This window comes from Battus philenor, unplaced genomic scaffold (genome assembly GCF_028537555.1).
Source record: "Battus philenor isolate CCGP_79_NKW_IND1 unplaced genomic scaffold, ilBatPhil1.0.hap1 SCAF_9, whole genome shotgun sequence".
In the NCBI taxonomy this organism is placed as follows: domain Eukaryota; kingdom Metazoa; phylum Arthropoda; class Insecta; order Lepidoptera; family Papilionidae; genus Battus; species Battus philenor.
In genome coordinates, this window is record NW_027181759.1 from 6,740,847 (window position 1) to 6,763,965 (window position 23,119).

At 30.3% G+C, this 23,119-nt stretch overlaps 1 protein-coding gene across 1 annotated transcript in view; it reads right to left on the reverse strand.

Moving 5' to 3' along the window:
- LOC137932022 (heme peroxidase 2) overlaps nt 1-23,119 on the reverse strand; it is a 50,959-nt gene that overhangs the window by 23,258 nt on the left and 4,582 nt on the right. The window contains exons 2-4 of the mRNA XM_068775570.1: nt 6,001-6,165; nt 4,120-4,277; nt 1,584-1,750 (exon numbers count right to left, since the gene is read on the reverse strand). Coding sequence (XP_068631671.1) covers nt 1,584-1,750; nt 4,120-4,277; nt 6,001-6,165 — 490 coding nt within the window. The remainder of the gene's footprint in view (nt 1-1,583; nt 1,751-4,119; nt 4,278-6,000; nt 6,166-23,119) is intronic.

The following is a 23,119-nucleotide window of genomic DNA, read 5'->3' on the forward strand; positions in this document are numbered from 1 at the left end:
CCGTAAGTGCCTATGAGGCAGTGTTCTTTTTTTTTTAAAAAAAAAAACGATGACTGATATATACTATATAAGTGTTTTAGGTATAACAGTTAGAGCCAGAATATTTTTTAGCATTTTGAAAATTACCAGGGATATTGTAAAAATATGCGAAGCAAGCAGAAGGCAGTTAATTATGAAAAAATAAAATAATTAATTATTAACCATTGTTAATTATTTAAAAGAACAAGGACAGACGGATGCTATGTTTTAATTAACTGTGTGTGTGTGTACGAAAATGTAATTAATCTTTTCAACTAACAATTGAAATTGCGTCGTGCGATATTGAAAAGAAACTTAATGTAAGTGAAGGTCAGCGTTGGAAAATAATAAGCGTTAATAATTTCACAAATCGGGCCTCGGCCAAGTTCAAGTGATTAGATGTAGAAAAAGTGTAAGGCTCGCACGATTGCTTGTTTGATTATTGCGGTATTGTATGCGTATGTTGCGACACCGTTCGATCTTCTTAATGTAAAAAAAAACTTACGTCCGGCGGCCTTAGCACCGCTAGCCATGACGTGTGAAGCGCCCTATGACACAGGCCAAGGCCCGTAATTGTTTAGCTGGCTTTTTAGGACAAATAGAAATCTTTATGATGCTGTTCACATCGCATGGGAAATATTAAACAACTAACAGTTCTGTTTTCGAGGTAGCGATTTTTAATTTACAAAGACTTATTATAAATTTAATTTTTCCATCATTAACTATTTCTGGTTAGTTTTTGATGATCGAATAATGTTTTGATATTTTTTTTACCCAATATGCTGATTTCGTTTTATTAACTTAGTTAATAAACTTAATGTAAACATTTTATTCACGTGCATTTTGCGAATATTGTCGTTGTAGGTGTTTGTTTCTAAGCTTATGATAATTCAGAGTGTACAGAAGTACTTTGTTTAACAAATAGACACAAAATTGTCTCCTATAACACGACAGATTATTTCCACGTTGTAGAAAAACGCATTAAACGCGCATTCGAGATATGTACATATTTTCAATTGTTTGATCAGTTTTACTATTTTATTCGCATCTTTTATAAATAAGTTTTTGCTTACTGCGTCATTTTGTCTAATTGTTCATCAACAGACTCGTTTAGCTCTAGATCCTTTTCCATTGTTGTTGATTTTATTCATTATTTAGCTGATCCATAACGTAATTAGTTTATTTAAAATAAATGAATTTCCTTTTCAATTAAGGTTTTGTTTCCTTTTTTTATAATCAAAGTTTTACAGTGTATGTAATCAATGTTCTTGGGATTCCATAACCAGGAATGCAAATTACCAAAAAAATGATTTAAAAGTTTTAAGAATACAATTTGCTCAATGTGCAGACGTACGTGAAATTAATTATGAACTGTACTACATAAATTTCACATTACAGAATTTCTCCCCTATATTAAGAGAATTCTTCGCGTTGTAGTGGGAAACATTTCTTGTACGATTATAAATGATGTATTAATACATAAAAAATAAACCGTCAGATTCAAAGCAAAGTTCAAGTAAATATTTTGTGTCCCTTTAGATTCGGTTTGGTACAGTATACATTACCTTGTTCCCATTGGCTGTGGCGATCAGATCGTCCATGAGGAATTGCCCCCAGGCTGCAAGTAGACTTGTCACGTAATCGTGTTCTGCTGGATCTGTGAGCTGAGCTGCTGCTTGGATCGCGAGCGCAGGTTCTGGCATATGAGGCGGCGACAGCGGTTGAGACACTCCTGTATACATGTTAGCCTTTGTTAATGAAACATGATGTAGACAAGAACACGCAATAGTTTTAAGTATTATGACCAAGGATCGGCAAGCGAAGCTTGATGAAGTCTGCGCAGAAGGTGAACAGATGACCTTGTTTGACCAAATGGTAGCGAAGGTGGTCCTGAGTCTACCTAGGTCCTCCTTCTTTGCTTGATTTAAATGTTATGCTTGACTGTGCAATATTTCCGAAATAACCCATGCAGTTCTCTTATATTACCTTAAATTATAATATTATTGAAATAGATACGAGTAGATCACAACATCTGCATTTTAAATTGACAACAAATTGTATTTATATAGTAGCTTTTGTGAGGTTCGTTTTAATTTATAGGAATTATGCCAATTAAATTATTGTTAATTTATATTCAACTTTATCAAATTTATGGAAATTTGGTAGCTCAGTTTTATTGAATCACATGACTTTGATACAACTATTGATAGTTTACCTTATCTAAAGTCGAGTTAAATTACTTGATGTTTGTTGAAATATTGTAGAAAAGCGTTTGAGTTTCTATTGAGTTTTTTTTAGATTATGGCAGGTTTGAAATCCTTATAGCTTTAAATCGAAGGATGTTATTATAGAGAGACTTAATCTGATTCTAGTTTCTATCGAATTAGGTTCTTCTTGCATTCTTATCATGGTGTACACGAGTGGTTACTGTAAATAACCCGTAATTGATAATAATATGAATAAAATAAGAATACAAACCTGAGATTTGACAGTTTAAAATCGACTAAATGGAGAAATTGAAGTTAATATTCATTAAGGTTACAATAATCAACATTTCCTGTATTAAGAGTTAAGTGCGAAAAATAATTAAGCGTTAATTTAATTACAAAAATAAATATTAAGGTTCCTTAAGTGTATTTAAATAGGAATTGGATATGAACAAAAAATATATGGTTAACTAAAATACGACACGTACGTGTTGTGTTTTTTAAAATTAATGATTTACGGTAGGCAACTGTGTATAATGTGTACAATAAACTTCTACACAATATATCTGATTTATCGTGTATTAAATGAAATAAGTTTATGAAACAGAAACTTTAAAAAAATCTTGTACAAGATTTGACTATAACAATTTATTGTTCTTTATAATTCCTTCACTAGTGTGAAAATAAGTCATAAAGATAATTTGTTCTACTACTATATGAAAGATAATTTAAAAAAGACCCAGAATATTAGAATATAAGAAGCAGAGGGGTACAGAACATGAAGGCAATCAGCAACCTTCACGACGGGCTTCATAGTAACGGAAGCACTGAAAAAAGCAAAGGTACCTGTGAAGGCAACTCCTTAAATACTGGACCAAGGCTTTCCGAGTTCGTTGTGGTCTCATCTCAGATGAGATCGCGATTATATAGGAACTGAATCTGATTCTAGTTTTTTTTATTTATTAAATTGGCCTCTTCTTTCATCCTTATCTTAACGTACATCGGTAGACATTGTAAATAATCTTATGAGAAGAATAATAAGAGTAAATTAATACAATAACACAGGTGTTGTGTAAAACTTTTTAGGAGTTTAACTTATTACATAATTCATTATCTTTACAACGTTACAATGTTGTAAAAATGTCTACTCACGGCTAATATAAAACGATAAAATCAATATTTTGACATAAAGTACTCCGGCATATCTATCCATTAGAAAACTTGTTTCCATATATCCGTGTTTACTCGGCAAACTTGAGTACGCTACTCAATATGACGTGAGTATTTTTTAAGCCGTTGTTACGAACTAGACCTCTACGGAGGTGTATTTTTTAAATTTTTAATGCTATTGGCTGGTTGAGCTGTTTGGACCTAGAGCGTCACGATACGAACATTAATAATTTGTTATAAACATGTGAACTACAATAAGAAAAATATATAACTATCTAGTTTCGAGTGCTCATAAAATGTTGCCTAAAAAGTTTTTTTTATCATACGTTGTTTCAACCGGACAGGGTAAAATACGTCATATGTCATGGAATCATTGAATTTTCCGAGCACAAATTTCACGTCATTATGCCGGTCCGATCATGCGATATAACATCACTGGGTATTTTTTTCTCACGCTATATTAAAGAAGCAGTTTATGCAGAAACCATCGATTGCGGTCTTAAAGCTCAAGATATATAAAGCGAATAGCGATATAGACATCATAAAATGTTTCTTTTTTAAATGTCGACATCTCTGTACATGGCCATAGTAGATATCTGTCCAATATAATTTTTCATTTATAGTCAAACGAATCGGTTTCAATGAAAAGTTTTATGACTTTCATATATACAATAAATTTTATTTCTGTTCTTAGACCAACGTTTTATTTTGAAGAATCTCTTACCATCAGCGTAATGTGCAGGTAAAAGCCTCAGGAACACGTCTCCACGTCTACCCCATGGTCGGTGACGTACATTGTTGCATTCCCCGCTTGCGCTGCGATATTTGCTAGGCGGACAAGGAGTATTGCTGATGTCTTCGTCTTCCGACGTGCAGTTTTGTCTGTAACGAAAATTAACTTAATATTTGCTATTAAATAAAATATTATTTTCTCAATATCACAGTTGTACTAAGCTCTTAATTCGTTATAGTATCTAAAGTATTTTTTGTCACAGAATTTTATTCTAATTTTTATTAATATTTAAATTAAAAAATCTATGCATACTATAGAAACTATTCTGATTTTATTACGGGATAACGACATTATTCGTAAAAAATGTAATCATATATTTGATTAAAATTTTACTAAGCTATAAATTTAATCAGATAAATGTCGGATTTTTATAGTATTCATCAGATCGATAATTCAGATGATTTATATAACAAAATGGAGTCCGTTATAATTTACACGGTTTATCTGGTCTCGTTTAGGTAAATTACTATACTATATCTAAATGAGACTAACAAATATTTAGCATCTAATAATTTATATAGAAAAATTTCAATTCCGGTTTTGTCTAACTACGTGTTCCTTTATTTTAAATTTTGTGTAAATTACGAATAGTCTGGATTTATATTAAAAAATCCTCAGGTGCATTGTAACTATTTCAATTACTTTCTTAAATGATTTATATATAAGAGATTATCGTTGCAGAATATAGATAAGTATTGAATTAGTTGTACTAGCTAATACCGTTGTTCTTTTATAATTATTAGCAAAATTTAAACTATTATTATAATGAAAATAAAAGTAATCAATTAATTAATATTACATTTGAATAGCTGATCACTATTTAAATATAATAATAATTAATTGTATATTTTAAAATATATGACACGACAATCTTCCGCAAAAATTCGTCGATTCGTCGATAGTTCGATACTTTGGATAGAAATGAGAAGATCCGTAGACGAAATAAAATAACCGATATAGTCTAGCAGATTAGCATGTTGAACTTGCAGTGGGAAGGACACGTAGGGCGGAACTAATGGCCGGATCAGATGAGGTCTTAAGATTCAATAACGTCCACTGTCAAGATGGATAAGTCATCTTGTTAAGGTCGACGTATGACGCCAGATGCAGGCAATTTCTTACCAATCTTTCTGGAAATCTATAGAGGAGGCATATAGCAAGAAGTTTACATCCTGAGGCTGAAATGATAATCATGAGGAACAGAACTCTGTTTAGCATTATTTCGTTATGGTTTAGCTATCGAATTTATAATTATATTTACCCATCACTTTTGATATTTTTCATAATTTTTGTTTTAGCTTCATATTGTATTAATATATTTCATTCGCATGTATATTTGTATATAACTTTGCAAGAAAAGGACGAATATCTAGCCACTTCCGCACATGCAGTGGTAGTCGTGCAATGAAATACACCGCCCGCCAGCCCGCTGATAAATGCGCATGCGGCAAACAATGCGAATCACACAACCACATCCAGAGAATAGAACCTGCGACCTAAAATCGCAAGTCTCGATCCCCTACTGTTGGGCTACCACCGCTCTCACAGACATATGTCTTTGTTTTATCCATCAAATGAAATCCATGTATGTACCGTTTATATTACATAGGAGAAAAGTATTTAAAGTCTGAATGTCGAGTAAATAGTGTAGTTTGATTGGAAATGACGGTCTTTGATTTTATAAATCAATTCATATATATATACATGGTTAAAAATGATGCTTAGTATATTTCGAGAGATTTTTAATAATAATGTTTGTAAGTTTTATAAATTTTATTTAATATTTATTTTTATTTAATTACTAATACTTACGCATCATTAGCGCCTAATTGAAACCTTCTTTCTAAGGCTAATGCTTCGCTGACCGCTCTTCGTAAATCACTAGGTACGGCTTGAACATTGGTATCTTCTGTTTTACTCTTTTGCGCGAGAATCTCTGCAGACACAACGGCAAGTAGCAATAAACTACTTCTGAATCTGTAACAAAGAGAAGGTATCTTATAACACTTGAATAATTAAAAAAAAAACTCCTGTTTATAAGACAGTTAGTAGAAGTTATTTTTACATAAGAATGCTTAGCGTACAATACTTTAATATTTCGCTGCAAAAATTTGTATATAATGTTAATGTAATAAAATTTAAATTATTATATATACCAGAGGTGGGCGAGCTCCTTGATAGCTCGAGGCATTGTTCGAAATTTGAAATTTTTCGAGAGCCGCAATTTACACAACAGACAAAATATGTGTAATGAAGTTAGATATAATGGCACATGTATATGACAGCACTCTAATCTTACTAATAATACTTAAGATGCCGGTCAGTTAACTATGATCAGTGTTTGGATTTCGGTAATTTTATGGTGGAATAAAAATATTTATTATTTACATCAATAATTTGTTTTGTTTTCCCATTAAATTTTTATATTGAAATAATTCGATAATCAATCGGGGCCAAAAGTGATCATTAGAAGAGCCGCATGTGGCTCGCGAGCCGTTGTTTGGTCACCCCTGATATATACTATACGCATAGAGCAACTATACTACGTTAACCTAACGCTTCTTTTATACTGAACTCAAACTGTCTAGTAACAAATTATTATATATTTGAGTGCTGCCAGCAATTTACTGCAAAAACAAATGTAAATTTAAATTGTGTATTTGCGATTTTCTGATTTTGCGAGGTGTTATTTCAAGAATTAGTATCATTGTCAAGTTTCGAATAATCGACTAATATTGAAACATTGTAATAATTAAGGAACATTTAACTTCCTGTCAGCACATATGGTATATCAAGTTTATAACGAAGCGAGAATGCAAGTTAATCCATAACCACAAACTTAATCCATAACTAATATAAATTCCGCTACACTTGACTATTGACCCGATGTTATAAAAACCAGACGGCCGTGCTAACACCTTGAAAAGAATTCCTAGTCCATTCCAATAAACAGCTGCGACTACTGACTTGGTAATTCATTAGCAACGGAAGGAAAATATCAGCTGTTATTTGTAATGCGACAGTAAGCACCGCACTGATTATCATTATGTTAATGACGTATTTGTTCAAGTTATATGTACAAAAAAAGTAGTTAAAATCAATAATTTTGTTCTAGGAACTAAAACTACTCTAGAAAAATATTTGAAAATTAGTATATTTTAAACTATGCACTGTATTAAATACGTATGTTAGTTATTTATGTCTTGATAAATAGAACAACATTATTTTATATGTATACGAGATTTTCACTTATATACTGACTCCTTCTAATCTCCACGGAACCTTTACGCTTCATCATCATCATTTCAATCGTAACACAGCCTCTGACTTACGCTTAACCTTTATAACTGGGCCGGTTGGAAGCGGCCTGTATCCAGCGTCTTCTAACTACTTTAACAGTAAAGCCTTTGCTTGGAGACTTGAAATTTTATTGCATAACAGAGATAAGCTATGAATTTTATGAAATTCCACCCGCAAAGACGTAGAGAAGGTAGGCTAGACAGGTAGTTAAAATATATACTGTTAATATTTAATATTTCATTGTACATTAGATGGTGAATTTTCGTAAACAAAAATATACGATGGTATGTGTGTCAATATGTATGTAAAAATAAGAATTCATTATATATCATATTATTGAACTAAGTATTACACATGAATTAATTTTTTTTTGCAAATAATAAAGATGTAAAGAAAAAATATTTTTGTTATTAAATTCATTAAGTTAATTTAAATTCATTTTCATTATTTCTGATATAAATATCGTCAGTTATTTGATAGCGGAAGTAATTGTATGTACTATTTGCAATTAATTCGTTAGTCACGATTTGTTACCTTTAAAAAACGGTTAATTCACGATGTTTTTTAATGGTATCTACATTTATAATATATACATTGTAACTAGCTATTAGTATAGTTGTTTTTGAAAAAAAAAGCCTTTTTTAGTAAAATGACAAGGGAGTAAAATTTAGTGTAAAGACGTTTGTTGTAAGTATTAACTCACTTTTACAGGAAATATATATTTTTTGATATTTTTAATTTAAACTTTAATGCTTCATTTGAAAATTTGAATCCATGTTTACTTACACAATTAGAAATACATTAATCACAAAAGACTTTATTTTTTTGGATATGTTGTGTTTATCATAACAATAATAAGATGAAACTATGACATAAGTAAATAAAAATGTAAGGAAATATACATAATAAGTATACGTGTTGAGTTCAACGTAGTACGTGTAGTGTAATGTATTCTCAGGAACCTTTTTCTTCCGCGGGGGAAAAGTTTGATTTTGCATCATAACTGTCTCGACTAACATGATCTCATAATTGTTTCAATTCTAAGCTGCCCTTAGCTGTCAGCTTTGGCTACTACGGCGTTAATAAAATTAAATGACATAATGTTATTAAGCAACTCCAACTACAGGTATATTGGTGACGACGGTTGCTTTCGTTTCTATCGGGGACCTCTCGTGGAAAGGTGCCGGTTGCTACATATCGTACTTTCTAACTCAACTTATGTCATTGACATTGTTGAGTAGACATACGAAAACTTAAATAAAGGGCCCGGAGATTGTTTGATTATAAAGTTTACCTTTCGTTATTTTAAAAAACTAATTAATGCACTAATTATCTTTAATCTACAACCTCACTACAATGACTAGTGTTTATTAATTATTCCTTTTGGTTGTGTTAAATAAAAGGCTAGTGATTAATAACACTCCTTGACCCAGAAAATAAAACAAAATTAAGGGAAATATTACACTATTCTAATAATTAAATTTACAGTATAAATCAATTTGTACATTATGTTTCTTTCAATAAAGTCCAAATGTAGTTGTTGCATTTCTATTCGAAAAACCCTTATGAGTTCGGTAAATGTCACATATCGCAAGTTTTATTAAAGTTTTTAAAACGTAATTAGTGTCTTCTATATTCTATATTTCCATAGACGCCCACTACAAGGCATAGCTTTTCCTAAAAGATATCTATGGGGGAGGCTTAGCAGGCCCCGTGACGATCGTAGCTTAGTATTATGGTACGCAGTGGATGTTGTTGCCCAACCTCTGGAAACTTGTTTGTTGGCAGTGGTCATTCTATAAAAATAATGCACACAGTGTGAGTTATACAAGTAAGTATCCCGGGAATCGTACTCGCGACCTACAATCAAAAGTTTCAGTCCACTATCGCTGCGCTACCACTACTTTTATATTACCGATCCTGTATTAACATGTACAGAATAATTTCGCTTTGTTTATTAACAAACTTTTGTAGTCAAAAGTGATTGTTGAGCCAAGTATCTTATATTTTTAATAATCTGTTGTAGGATTATGTCAATTATATTCACTTTATGCTTTCGCGATTATATAAGATCGTTGGAAAACATTGGATGCAGGCCGCTCTTTATTTTAAATTTATAGAGGAGACCTATGTCTAGCAGTGGAAGTTGTGTGGCTGAAATGGTGACGAATACATTCATGATAGAGTTGGAATTCGCATATTTTTATTTAAATAAAATAAAATCATTAGATCATTTATAGTCTGCTAAGATATGTATTATTATAGGCTACATAACAGTAGATCAGAATAAATATATTAGTTTGACTTGCATCGAATACATTAATTTTGTTTTGGAAATATTCACGTCATCGAGGCAATCTTTGTTTTTTTTTCTATATGATAATTAGTAACAACTAAAATAAAGGCATCGGTTAGTCCGTTGAGTCTGAGCTACTCCGACTTTTTGTATACTTTACATGTTGAAAATTATTAATTTATTTCTACAAGCATGTAATATGTTAAAAATAATATATACACATGAAAAAAAAGATCAGTTACGTAAATAACGAGGGTGGCGAGTGGAACCTGTTCACCTTGATCTGATATTTTAGACACTTAATTAAAAGCAAAATATTGTGCTTTACTCATTTAATTTAATTTATATGTTTAAGTTTTTTTAGTATTTATTGTTTTTATAAGTTTTTATTTCAGACTGTTTCGATACTGTTGAACTGTATTAAATTTTCAAATTAAATTAGGGATCAACGCTGTGTGTTTCTTGTGTGTATTGTTTAATCCGTGATATGCCAGTTATAGTAGACCGTGGCAAGTTTGAAATATCCTTGGGGCTTGCAGCCGGCAGTGGCAACACGTAAGCCTCGACATTCGCAATGTCAACCTTCCACTTTCACATGGCCTAGTAGACCGGTGCGTTTATTTTATTTCATTATGCTCCTAAAATTGCTAAACTATTCGAATTATTTTGGTCTTATGAAACTGGAGATGGATAAAATCTCGTGCATAATTTCTTTACGAAATCGAATGAGAAATAGAAAAATTTCTATACGCACAAAAGTAGCAGACATTATCCAGCTTATTGGCTAGGTTAACTGGCAGTGGTTACATAGGCGCAGAACTGACGGGCGCTGGAACCTTAAGGTTCTGGAGTGGAGAAAACGGACCCCCAAGCGCAGCATCTGCCGACTGCCCACAAGGTGGACAAACGACCTTGTTAATGTCATTAGAAGACGCTAGATTCAAACCACATTCAACTAGTCCTATTGAAAATCTATGAGGGTAGCCCAATATCCTACGGCTGAAAATACGATAATCTGTAGTTGTTTTTAAAGTTTGGTTTTGTTAAGGTGTGACATTTGTACGGAATCACAATATTATTGTCTACATGATCATTATTTCAGAATTAAGTAAAAAATAATACAGTTTTGAAATTTGCGAATACAAAAACTTTAAAACTTTGTAGACTTTGTTTTTAAATGAGATTGAGATAATTTATGGCGTATGTGATGATCAAAGTGACGTACGTGGCTACATGCACCTATGAAAGATTTTGTATTATCAACCTTACGTGATGGGCGGACAGTGTTATGATCAGTGATAACCCCACTAGTTTTTCGCTTTTTTACCATTAAATGTGTGTAATAGTCTCAATTTACTATCATTTCATAGAAGTTGTTCTGATAACTTTTGAACCGCTTAAAAATATAGTTCAATGTCAAAAGTAATAAAAAATTAGATATCGTACGGGCTTAGGAGTGAAAGTGCGCACAAAAACGTAACAAATACGTGACTTGAATAAGTAATTGAAATGGGTAATCATTATATTGGACAAGGTTAAATGTTAAGTAACAAAGTCTGACTAAAATTAATAATGATTACTTTGTTTTATTTTCGACATGAGTAAAATCATCTCTTTTTACCGTTCATTATCTCTGTGAAACTCCGATGACATCTACTGCTGGTTATAAGACTGCGCCTTTTAAATGGACCGGATGAAAACAGCGAGCATTTAGCGTCATTTGACGAACTTAACAAAGTCAATGGTACACCTACACTGCGCTTTCCGATCCGTGGTCTTCACTCCAAAACTTGTGTCTAATTGTTCTGCGTGCTATGTGACCTCTCCACTTTAGTATATTAAGTTCATTTAAATATTCCAGAATGGCTATTTTAAAAATTTAATAGACTTTTTTTATTTATAATTGTACTATTATATTACTATCTTAATTATTTTCATGATTAATAGATTTTAAGACAAGGTTTAGCATCTGTATCTAAATTTAATGAATGCGAAAAATTGCCGAGTTTAACATTCATTTTAATATTCTTGTACAATATCGTTATTGCGAAACGATGTTTGTCGTTGATGTCGATATCAAATATCAACGTGGAGGATTGCTGAAGGAAGGCTAGACTTATTTACAATAACTTCCAAGGATTTCTGCCGAAATTTTTATAATACATATTTCATAACTCAAGAACATACAATCTAAACAAATAACTTGCATAATGATACATATTTTAATTAAACACGTTTTCATATTTTTGATTTTTGTAAAAGATTATTTTAAAAACCGTTATCAAAGTTTATACAGTATATTTTTTCTGTATGTTATACTGCTTGTTGCTTTAATATAATAAAATGAAATGACTACACACTGCATGCTTATTTAAATGGCGTACCTAGAGTTCAAAGTTTACATATATTTTATAGACTTCTATTAAATATAAGAAGCGACATAGCTAACCTCTCTTCCTTCAATAACCGAGTAGACTTCCCGAAAATCATAATTAATTAAATCATTGTTAACTAATAAATTACGAGTTGGAATTTAATTCTAATCGTTATTAAGACGAAAATGAGAATGACGGAAAGATAATAGAATTAAATTTATTCAAAAGAAAATAATATTTCGTACGATAAACTCCAGATTAAAGACGTACTGTGTCCAATAATAAGACATTTTATTAAATAATTAAAAATGTACCAACTATTTTTGATTCATTGATTTAATCCAATCTAATAATTTTTAGGTAAATATAACTTCGATAAGTCACCTAAATTTTGAAATAAAAATAACTAAATGTAAGTAACAAAAATAATTATAAACAGTAATGTTTTTAACGTATCACCGTTTTCGTAATAAAACAAGAAGGGAGCGTCAAATAAGTCTCGTCTCAACGTGGGTACAAATGTTCCTTACGGTCAAATGATTGACAAAATTAAGTTAATAAACGTTATCAAAGTCTTTGCTGAATTTGTTTTTCAAGCTAAGCAAAAAAAGGAATACTGACAAAAGTCAGTTATATTAGCTCAAATATAATTGCTAAATTCAGATTTTCAATATCTTTAATACTGTTTGTCACGAATTAAAATTTTTACAAAGAACTCTATTTACAAATATTTTACGATGTTAATTCTTTTCGTTAAACTTATTGCATTACATTTTATTGTAAATAACAGAAAGTTAAAACTGTAACCATGACCTTTATGTACTTTAGAATTAAGTATTCTATTGAAAACCTTTGTCTATTGTATATGACAGCATTACGTTACTTGGTGGTGTTCGTGTTTATAATATATTGAAAATATTTGTGAATACTTCTATTTACATATATTGTGCATACATATCAATATATACAATGTAAAAAAACAGTGAACCATCGCTTTGTTATAAGATTTTTAAAAGAACGGGAGCTATGGCTTTAGATCATATTCGTCCAGAACAACTGATATTATAAAAATGTATTCAAGAAATCTAGACAAACCTAAAACGGCTGTATAATTTACGTTTTTCAATTCTGTTTTGAGGCATGGTATACGTAATTGTTGCGTACATTTTACTAAACGTTTCAAGGGTAGGTGTTTAATTTATTTAATAACAAAAGAAACTTACATTATTAATATGGTAATGTTGGGTATTAGGTTGTAATTACTACTTAAACAAAATATGTCCGCAATAATTTTTATCATTTCAGCATAGTTTTCCAATAACACTATAAGAAATCTTCCTGCTTCCTGCATTTACCTATGATCTTAACAAGGTCACCTGTTCAGCTCGTGGATGGACATCCCACACTGCGTTTGCTGGTCCGAAGTTCGACTCCAGAATCTTGAGGCCTCAGATAGTCTGTTATTTGCGCTATGTGGACTGTCCACTACCTACAACCTTCTTCATTAAACTTATTCATTTGATTCTGACTTATCATTTAACAAGAACCACTAATGGTACAATCATGATGCAATGATTGTATGTAAAAGTTTTTTTTTCTTGGTATACTATTTAGACAGATGTTTCAAACCGACTTATCAGCTTAAACTAAAAAGAGAGATGGCAGGCAAGTATGATAAAGTTGTAACTACGTGGATTGGTTTACCAAAATTAAAAAAAAAACCCCTAACGTGTTAAATGACCTCACAAGCCGGATTCTCTGATGACCTTTGGCTGTCGGACGATATCCTTTGCGTATTTATACAACCATGTGATTTGATGTGTACAAGTCTCGTGTATCAATATAAAGTATTAAACGTGTAACGCTTTTTATAGAACATTTAAAATGCAGATGCGTATTTGTAAAATGTTTTTATTTGTAATTGTTAATGGTAAAGTCGAACGATTATGTTATATACCATACACATGTATATATATACGCATAAATATATTTACATAAATACATAAATGATGTTTTATTAGTTGTTCTTCTTGAAGGATTATCTTCTTTTTATATACTGTGGCTATTTATAACATATTATCTTAACTTGTATACACAACACAACACAAACAAAAATGTATTGTTAATTGTTGCTAAGCGGAAAACTCGAAGACGGCGCTGAGAGAATCTAATAAAAACAATACTATTCCTTACTACAGATAAAATCCAACTCCCTAGTCCTTAGCTGTCAATGGAAATATATACAGTAAGAGCAGAAATATTACAACAAGGTCTTGCAGTTTATTTTATATTAGACATTAAATCAAAAATTAAGTGATTACACTGAAATACTCTACCAGGCTAAGATTCAATATCCAGGCCAATAACTTCGAGAGTACGAAATCTGTGTATTCGGAGCTAAATAGAGTATTTATTTAAAAATCTTTCCTTTTATGAAAAAAGGAATTGCCATTACTATTAGACTTCTAATGTTTATTTTAATGTTACGAGTACTATTACTTATATGGCTCTTAAGCATTTCCTTTCGATTTAAAATCTATAATGTTTTATAAAGTATTTGATGCTTTTTTACGTAAATACTAATTGCAGCAATTCTCTACTTTATACATTACGCCTAGCGTTTTTTTAATAATATTTTACATGAATAAATACTGACACTTAATATAAAGATTAAATAATTCTCAAAACATTCATTAGATTCGGCAAAAAACAAAAAACCATCTCCAGGAAAGTTTTAACCGTGCAAGGTAAAATAATTCATAGAATAATGCATTTGTACGTACACTTTCGTTTTTATGTATATTTAAACGGTATAAAAATGCTAAACAGTTTAATTAAATGAATAACGTTTTCTACAATTAAAATTTTTACGCCGCGTGAGTTACCAAAACCGAGTCCGACGAGTGATTCACTTTTAGGTTATTTTTTATTGTCATTTTTATCTCATGTTTTTTTTATTACGATGTTATATTTCTGCGAACACATAAACTATCATTTGACGTAATATAGTGAATCGCTAATGCGGGTGTTTAACACGTTACTCTGTCTGTGGCTTTGTTGGCTATCGATAGATTTCGAAATTAGCTATAAAATATTATATTTATATTTCAGTGAGCGTACACATTCAAATAAAATTGCCAGTAGTGATATATAGTGTATCAGTAATAAACTTTGTAAAAACTATTATTATTATTATTTAAAAAAAAATTTAGGAAGACTTGAGAATTATGGCATAACAAATTTTTATGTTGGGTTTTGTAAAAAGGCTTAAGGAAGACAGCAATGCGATAGGAAATCTAATTCGACGATCTAACCAATAACCTCAAGAATTCCTCGTCAGAAGTGGCAGTGGGCGCGATGGTTGTTTTTTTTCGAGTGGCAACCACGAGCTGGTGGATGCGGCGTGGGTAGGCCCCCTCCCGTATGTAAACCAACAACATAATCAAGGTCATTAGAAGACGCTGAATATCTAAACAAGATTGAATATATATTTAAAGGCATTCTTTGAGGGAAGCCTATGCCTTGTAGACGGCGTCTATTGTCGATTAAATATAGAAAAGACATGTTTGATTTTCTGTAGAAAAGATCATTTGGAAATTGTGGTTAACATTAAAATAAATTCGAAAAATATATTCATTATTACCATTTCAATTAAAGACGCTCACTGTTGAATATAGACTTCCTCCATAAATCACAGCGTCTAGCAACACAGCGACCTTGAGAATATAGTGTTACTCTTTGGACGTTCGTCGTTGGCTTGCCAGTGCGTGGTCCAGAATCTTAAGGCATTAAGACACTACTCCAGAACCGTAAGGTACCAGCGGTCATAAGTTCTGTTAAAAATTTGTTACATTTGTTAAATTATATATGAATTAAACAACAGAGAGTATGTGTGCAACGCAAGGTCACTATATCCATTGGCCAGCGCATTTGTCTTGCTATGCAATAGTTTGCTAGTCTAATGGCATCTGCGAAAATAGTTATATTTGCAATGGTCTGGACAAACCTGTTGGTTTCATAAATAATACATAGCGCCATGTGAACTTTGGCATTAAGAGAAGAATACTATATTATACGAACATTATAGTGAATAAAAGTCATTTACCTCTCTTAGGTTAATTTAAAAATAAACTACCAATAAACTATCAATCTGTAACGAATTATCGAAAAAAAATAATATTTTAAAGAGAAAATTTATTTTTGAATTTATTTCGGCGGAAAAAGGTATGAGTAATTCGTTTCGCTTGACCACCTACACCTCACCGAACTTGTCACGTGATCCTCTTGTTTAGCAGTAAGTTGATTTTAGCAACTGATAAAATGCTTTTGCGCACAGATATTAACGTAGAGACTCGTGATGCAAGAGCTAGGCGACTTGCGAAAACTTACCGCAGCAAGGGTGGTTACTTAACTGTTTACAATGCTCGCTCCATCAGTTCTGTATAAGTTATCAGGGAGAAAATTCATGTTAAACGCAATCTTTAGATTCTTTTTACTTACAACTTAATTCTGGCAAAATCAGCTTATATAAGAGTAAATATTATTATTTATTGACAATGCGAACGAATTGCCATGTAAGGACTCCTTGCTGTCAAAAGTTGTTACATAGGCCTGTTGTAGCGATAGAAATAGAAAAAATAAATAAAATTTTACAGAATTATCACTATGTTATTTTAACAATTAATAATGAAGAACGACTGTTCTCAAACATGTCCGGTATTTAATACACTGTAAGATTAATAAGAAATAATGTTATTATATTTTAATTGTGATACTTTACACGAGATTTGGAGGTCTGTTAATTTAGTATGTGGTTTGTATGGGAAAAGAAAATGTTGTTTTTAGTATTTTCACTGCAATTGATCCATATCTTCTTTTTATAAAAACTTTAAGACTGATATAAAATTTAAAGATAATTTTAGCCGAAGTGGTCGTGCCAAAGTCGAGTTTTGATTGTTGTTAGATTAATTCAATTCGTAAACTTGAATCAAGTCAATAAAATAAGTCAATAAAAACTTATATAGTCAGTAATATTGAATAACATTTTTGTTTTAGAAATTTTGCATTAACTTTTCTTTAGACATACATTAAAATGTTTTTTTCGTAGTGAATGCCGACTTCACAAAAGTGTAACTTTAAAATAAAATTACTAAAAATTATAAGTAAATCTTAGGTTAATATATTTGTCACAATTTTGGAGATTTGAATGACACTATAAAAAAACGAAACGATTTTTAAGTAAATTTTAATTTAAATTAATAGACACAAGTTCAATTTATTTAAAACTCACTAATCAAACCCCTATTTCTATAAGAATTTATTGTTATTATAAGTAAGTTTTTTTTGGGGTTATGGTAGTTTGAGTTTTAAAAGTAGAGGTATCATTAAGTGCATTTGTATTTCCTTTTTGAATTGTTCTGCTATCGATCCATAAAAAATTATTATAATGATGTTAGAACCGACTACGAAAGATTTACAATAATAACGTGGTAATGAAAATGGACGTACTATTTTTTAGGTTTGTTTCAAATTGACATTTGTTTTACGATAATATTAAAGAAACCCTGAATCTTTCTTAACTGTTTCAAATATAAGACAGAAATGAGATAACTAATTTCAATAATATTTCTTGAGGCGATAATTTCTGAGTATAATTATATTTATATTAGCAGATTTCATTAACAAAATGTTTAAAATGTTTGTGGGAAATTTTTAGAAGTAATGTGGATAAAAATAAAATACTTATTAAATTAAGAACTGAAATAAAATATGAAAATTAATAAAACACTAAAATAAAAGTATTACATCTCTATGACATATGTCTCAGTAAAATAACTCCAGGAACGAAAGCAAATTCGTCGAGGGAGCATCCAAGTATTTTTCTATGAGGGCCAAATACTATATTTAAAATCGTTTGCTATAATAAAGGTTCATGGTAACATCCCATTACACCCAGCCGGTTTTCGGTGCCATTGCAGAGGTGGAATAATTACGTTACATTCTTGTACAGTCGGCCGAACTTCCTACTGCATTGACCTTCTTACGTTTAAACAGATTTACGAAACCAGAGAATGGTACCACAATCAATCTTTTAATAAATATTTTATTAAATATTATTTTAAACTAGAGAAATTTTTTTATTGTCAATAATTGATATTACACCTGGTCTAATCTTTAAAAAAAGGAATAATAGTGTAATACTTTTGCTAACGACAAAATGAAAATCTTGAAATTATGTTTCTTTGACATTATTTGTAGTTGTTTCAGTCCATAGGCACCCACTGCAATGCATAGACTTCCCTTAAAGATATCTAGCCACCATTGATCACGTCATTGACTTTAACTTCTATCAACATCACGAAGACATTAAAAAATATGCTAACAACAAATAATATTTTGAAAAAATTAAAAATGCAAATTAAAACAACACAAACTAACAAATACCAATTTTAGCTTATTGACAAATCTATTTTGGCTGATTGTGAATGTTCTTAAAGTGTGTAATATTAAAGTAGTCAAACAGAGTACTTAAAAATTCTTACCCTATAGTATTTAATATTATGGTATTTAAGCTTGGCTTGCTAACTTAGTTTTATTAACGTCTGTAAAGTTGTGCTAGTGTTCATTTTCAAACATCACCGTATTTTCATTTCCGTATCTTTGTGTCAGCTTTTTTAATGTTGCTTTTTTATTGTAATTAACTTGTCGATAGCACCTGAGATAGGTTGATTGGCCTTTAATTACTTCCTAACCGCTTTGTGTACGGTAATCGCGACCTTTGTGGAGAAAAACGATTAAAATACTTGTTAAAACATTCGTGTTATATTGGTTTTAATTAGAATTAATTTGCGTTATAATTGTTACCTTTCATTTGTTTTAAAGAAAAAAGAAAAATGAAGATAAAGGTTATTTTTAGTCCAAAATTAATTTTTAATTTCAACCTATTACCGAACTGTAATAAAATCAAACGTGTCATAATCTGACTGGCCTGGAATAGACATCAACGAGCTATTGTGAGTCACAGCAGTGTGCCGTATTTCGTAATATCAGCCTATTTTCGTCCCACTACAAAACATAAGTATTCTCTCAGCGACTTGTCTGTGCAAATGGACTTATGTAACAATTACTAGAAAATGTTCTCTGGTTGCATTCTTAAATCTATTTCCGTGATTTTTTGATAGTTAAAGTGACCCGTATCCACTGTTAGCTCTTGAGTTAAAAGAATTTAAAGATAAAGATAAAATACGTTTATTAAACATAAAAACTTTTAACGTCAACTTAATTTAATTATGCAAATTTAGAGAAATCACGTTTTTAAATATAATATCTCTTTGCTAATAATATTAACTATTCAATATAAACATTAAGTACTATGTTATTGTAATTTAAAAGTATGTAATATTAAATTTAATTAAAAAAGGTTTTATTTTTTTGAAGCGTTCTTTATATCCTTTAAGATTGAATTATCTGATTTAAATGTTTTGTTTTAATGTATTGTAATATATTTTAAAACTTTAACACATCTATATTTTAAACTAGAGATTGTCTAGGAACGTATTTGCAGTTAATATGTAAGGTTTCAAGCGAATTACCTAGTTAGCCTTCGATAGACCACGGCCTCCCAATTATGCGTTAAAAGATACAAAGTGACGTATTTACCTAAATTATTGTTAATGTTATCTACACCACTGAATAGGTGGAATGTATGAATAGTTTTTATTATTTATTTTGTATTAAGTGTAAAAAGACATAATATTTTTTATTATTTTTAATTTATTATTTACGATGACTAGTAAAGTGTTGACATGACGATCTTTTTCCATAATCCGACACGATATTTTTTTAAAAAAAAATGGCATACTCTGTGTGATTATGAGTCCTAATATTAGTGCTTTGTTTGAATAAAACTAAACATAATCTATATATTTGTGTCAAAATATTTCTTTATTTATTATTTTAATTTCTCGGAGTTGCCGTTGTATTCTAAATAAACTAATTATTTTTCTCACGAAAAGATTTTGTTTAACAAAAATCAATATTTTAATTGCGTGAGTATATCAAACAAATGTTTCGACCAATCCGGCTATCATGTAATATGCAAGGAAGGAAGAATAACATTACGTTGTTGTTATATGGTTTTTATTAATACGGTTGTTTACCTAAGGATACGCTCTGATGTATGTCCATCGGTTAGTCTCTCGTGTAACCTTCACTGCCATTCACGTTCATTGTGTGATATGGAAAAGAAGTTTTTGCACAAATCTAGTGATTTTAATCAATGAATCGATGTTGCGTCCAAATTTTGTTGAAACTTTTTATAATTAAATCGATGTTTATATATGATAATTGTCTTCATCATTACAGTCGTATGACGTCTATTGGTGGATATGGGTCAAAAAATGGGTCAAATTCTGAGAGACGATCGAAAGAAGTGCATTGCAGCGTACAAAATATAATTAAATAGTATACAGACTATACTTCTTATACTGTAAAATATAGTGACATTTATTAGTATTTGTCAATTGATCCCTCAATAAGTTTCTCAAAAACCGGTATTTTCGAAAGTAAACCTTGTTAGCTTGTATATGCCGGTATTTGTTATTAGTGGTTGGTTACGTTTGCTAGATGTAAGTCGACATTTTGTTGTCACTTCTGTAATTAATTTCGATTTTTTTTAGATAAAAATCATTACAGTTATATATTTTCTAGACTGAAATTACATAAAAATTTATGATTATAACAAACAATTAGTACTAATTCTTTTGATATTGTTTTCTTTGCATCATTAACGAAAGCGAATCCGCGTGCGGTTGAAAGAAATCGTAAACGTATGGTTATGTAAGCAGAAAGTCGAAGGCTGGGGTCTTAGTGAGTTACGCAAAGTGACATTATCCTCATTTGGCTCATGTCCTGCAAATATTTGTGACGCATTTGTTTGTATACAATGCCTCGTAGCTCTAAGTTTTCTGACTATTATTAAGATTCATAACTCAGGCTTAAATTTTTACTACTACTCCGTAGGAAACAGATTCTTTCGCGTTCGTTAAAAATAGTTTTTGACATTACTTCAAACATTTTCTTTGTGCATATTATTTTTATTGTAATTATGAATTTATAGAAAAGTCCCTAAAAAAACTATTTTTATTCTGACGGTACTCCATCTCTTTAATGTATTTTTTATGTACAAATTGTCAGTACAGTCAAAATAGGCCTCGGTTCCGGCTATAATATTATTTCTGGGCCAATTTTCTTTTCCTAGAGCATCATTTTTATCTCTGTAAGTAGTCGCAGGGTGCTTTCAGGATAATTTCCCGACGATGATAATCGTAGTGAAAAAATATGAGTAATTAAAAAGTTCGCGGTAATAGCTAAATTAAAAACCTAAAATGTACTAGCTGCTGGTTCTAAAAATTTGATGAATATTATACTCTTTTTTACTATTTTTTTGTAAGTAAAACTTTCGTTATTTAGTTCAAAAACAAGAGTACATATTAAATAATTTAAATTTGTTATTTTAGCCACGTAAACATATCACGTATAATCTGTAATAGTACCAAGTTACACAATAAACTATTCGAAGCATCAAGGATGTTCGCCGCTGCGTTACGTGAATTAAATTTCGATTGCTAACTGATTTTTTAAAAAAAAATTCAATTGCGTCACACTTTTTTAAATTATTCCATAAAGAAATAAGTTATGAATGCTTCTGAAGTTTAAGCGTGTTAATTAAAAAAATTACACAAATCTAATAAAAAGTACAAAGTAATCTTTTTCAAGGAGGTAAATTTATGAAGAAGGTTTATTAAAAATATTTTTATAGACTTAATATATATCAAGGAAAAAACACGGTATAGTAAGGTATTGATAAAATGTATAAGCTATAAAAAATTACTCCAGCATAAAGATACAAGTTAAGAGAGGTTTATATTATTTGTAAATAATAAAACTTAATATTTCTTTGGTACGTAGTAGCTTTACCTATTACCCTGTAACAAGATCGCGTGTAATAATTGATATTAAAATGGCTGCGGCTATTTCTCAAATAATATATACAGTCGTGATGATATTTCTATTATTAATTCTTTACTATGCTTGAAGTAATATTATAATGATTTATAGCATCATTTACAAAGAATGTTTTCTATGGCTTAGATTTAAAAGATATTAAAATATTATGGATTAATTTTTGGACACAAGCTAGTGATTATAACTTTTTAAATGCTAATATAAACTTTTCAGATTTTTATTTAATCCATTGTTTATATTTTTGATTATAACGTCTTCATTGCAAAACATAAGCCGATAAAAGTAATAACATAATTAGATTGAATCTTACGATTGTCGTTTGTTGTTTCCCTCCCTAGTATCACAGGAAAATCCAAAGATATTTGTTATTTCCTTATGGTAAATTCTCGTACGTAATAATTCTAAAAAGATATACTCGTAAAAAATTTGATTTTATACGATAAAAATCAAATTTTCCGTCTTTTATCCTGGAATTTTTTAAACCTATTTTAAGTTTTATTACTTATTACACTAAATTATATTTGTATGAGTATTTTTGGGTTACCAATATGTAAGGTCAATAAATTAGATTAATTCACGGATATTTTATTAATTCCAAGTATTAGAATCCCACCATGTCGGCTTAAAAAAATCTAGGCTTGCAAAAATACACATACCTTTTTATGGAAATCCCAAGTATTAAAAACGACTACTGTCAAATTCTTGTGGGTATAATCCCTTATAACCTGTTTTATTTCCTACAAGACACCAATATAATTTTTTGAAGATTTTCTGCATGTACCATAAAAGGTAGACTATTCATGTTTTTATTACAACAATTTCAACTGGAACTAAAATTTATTTGCGACACGATAAATTAAAAACAACTTCGATCATTCGCGATGCATGTTGATGTGAGGTTATTAATATTGATTTAGTATTTAATAATTTAGAT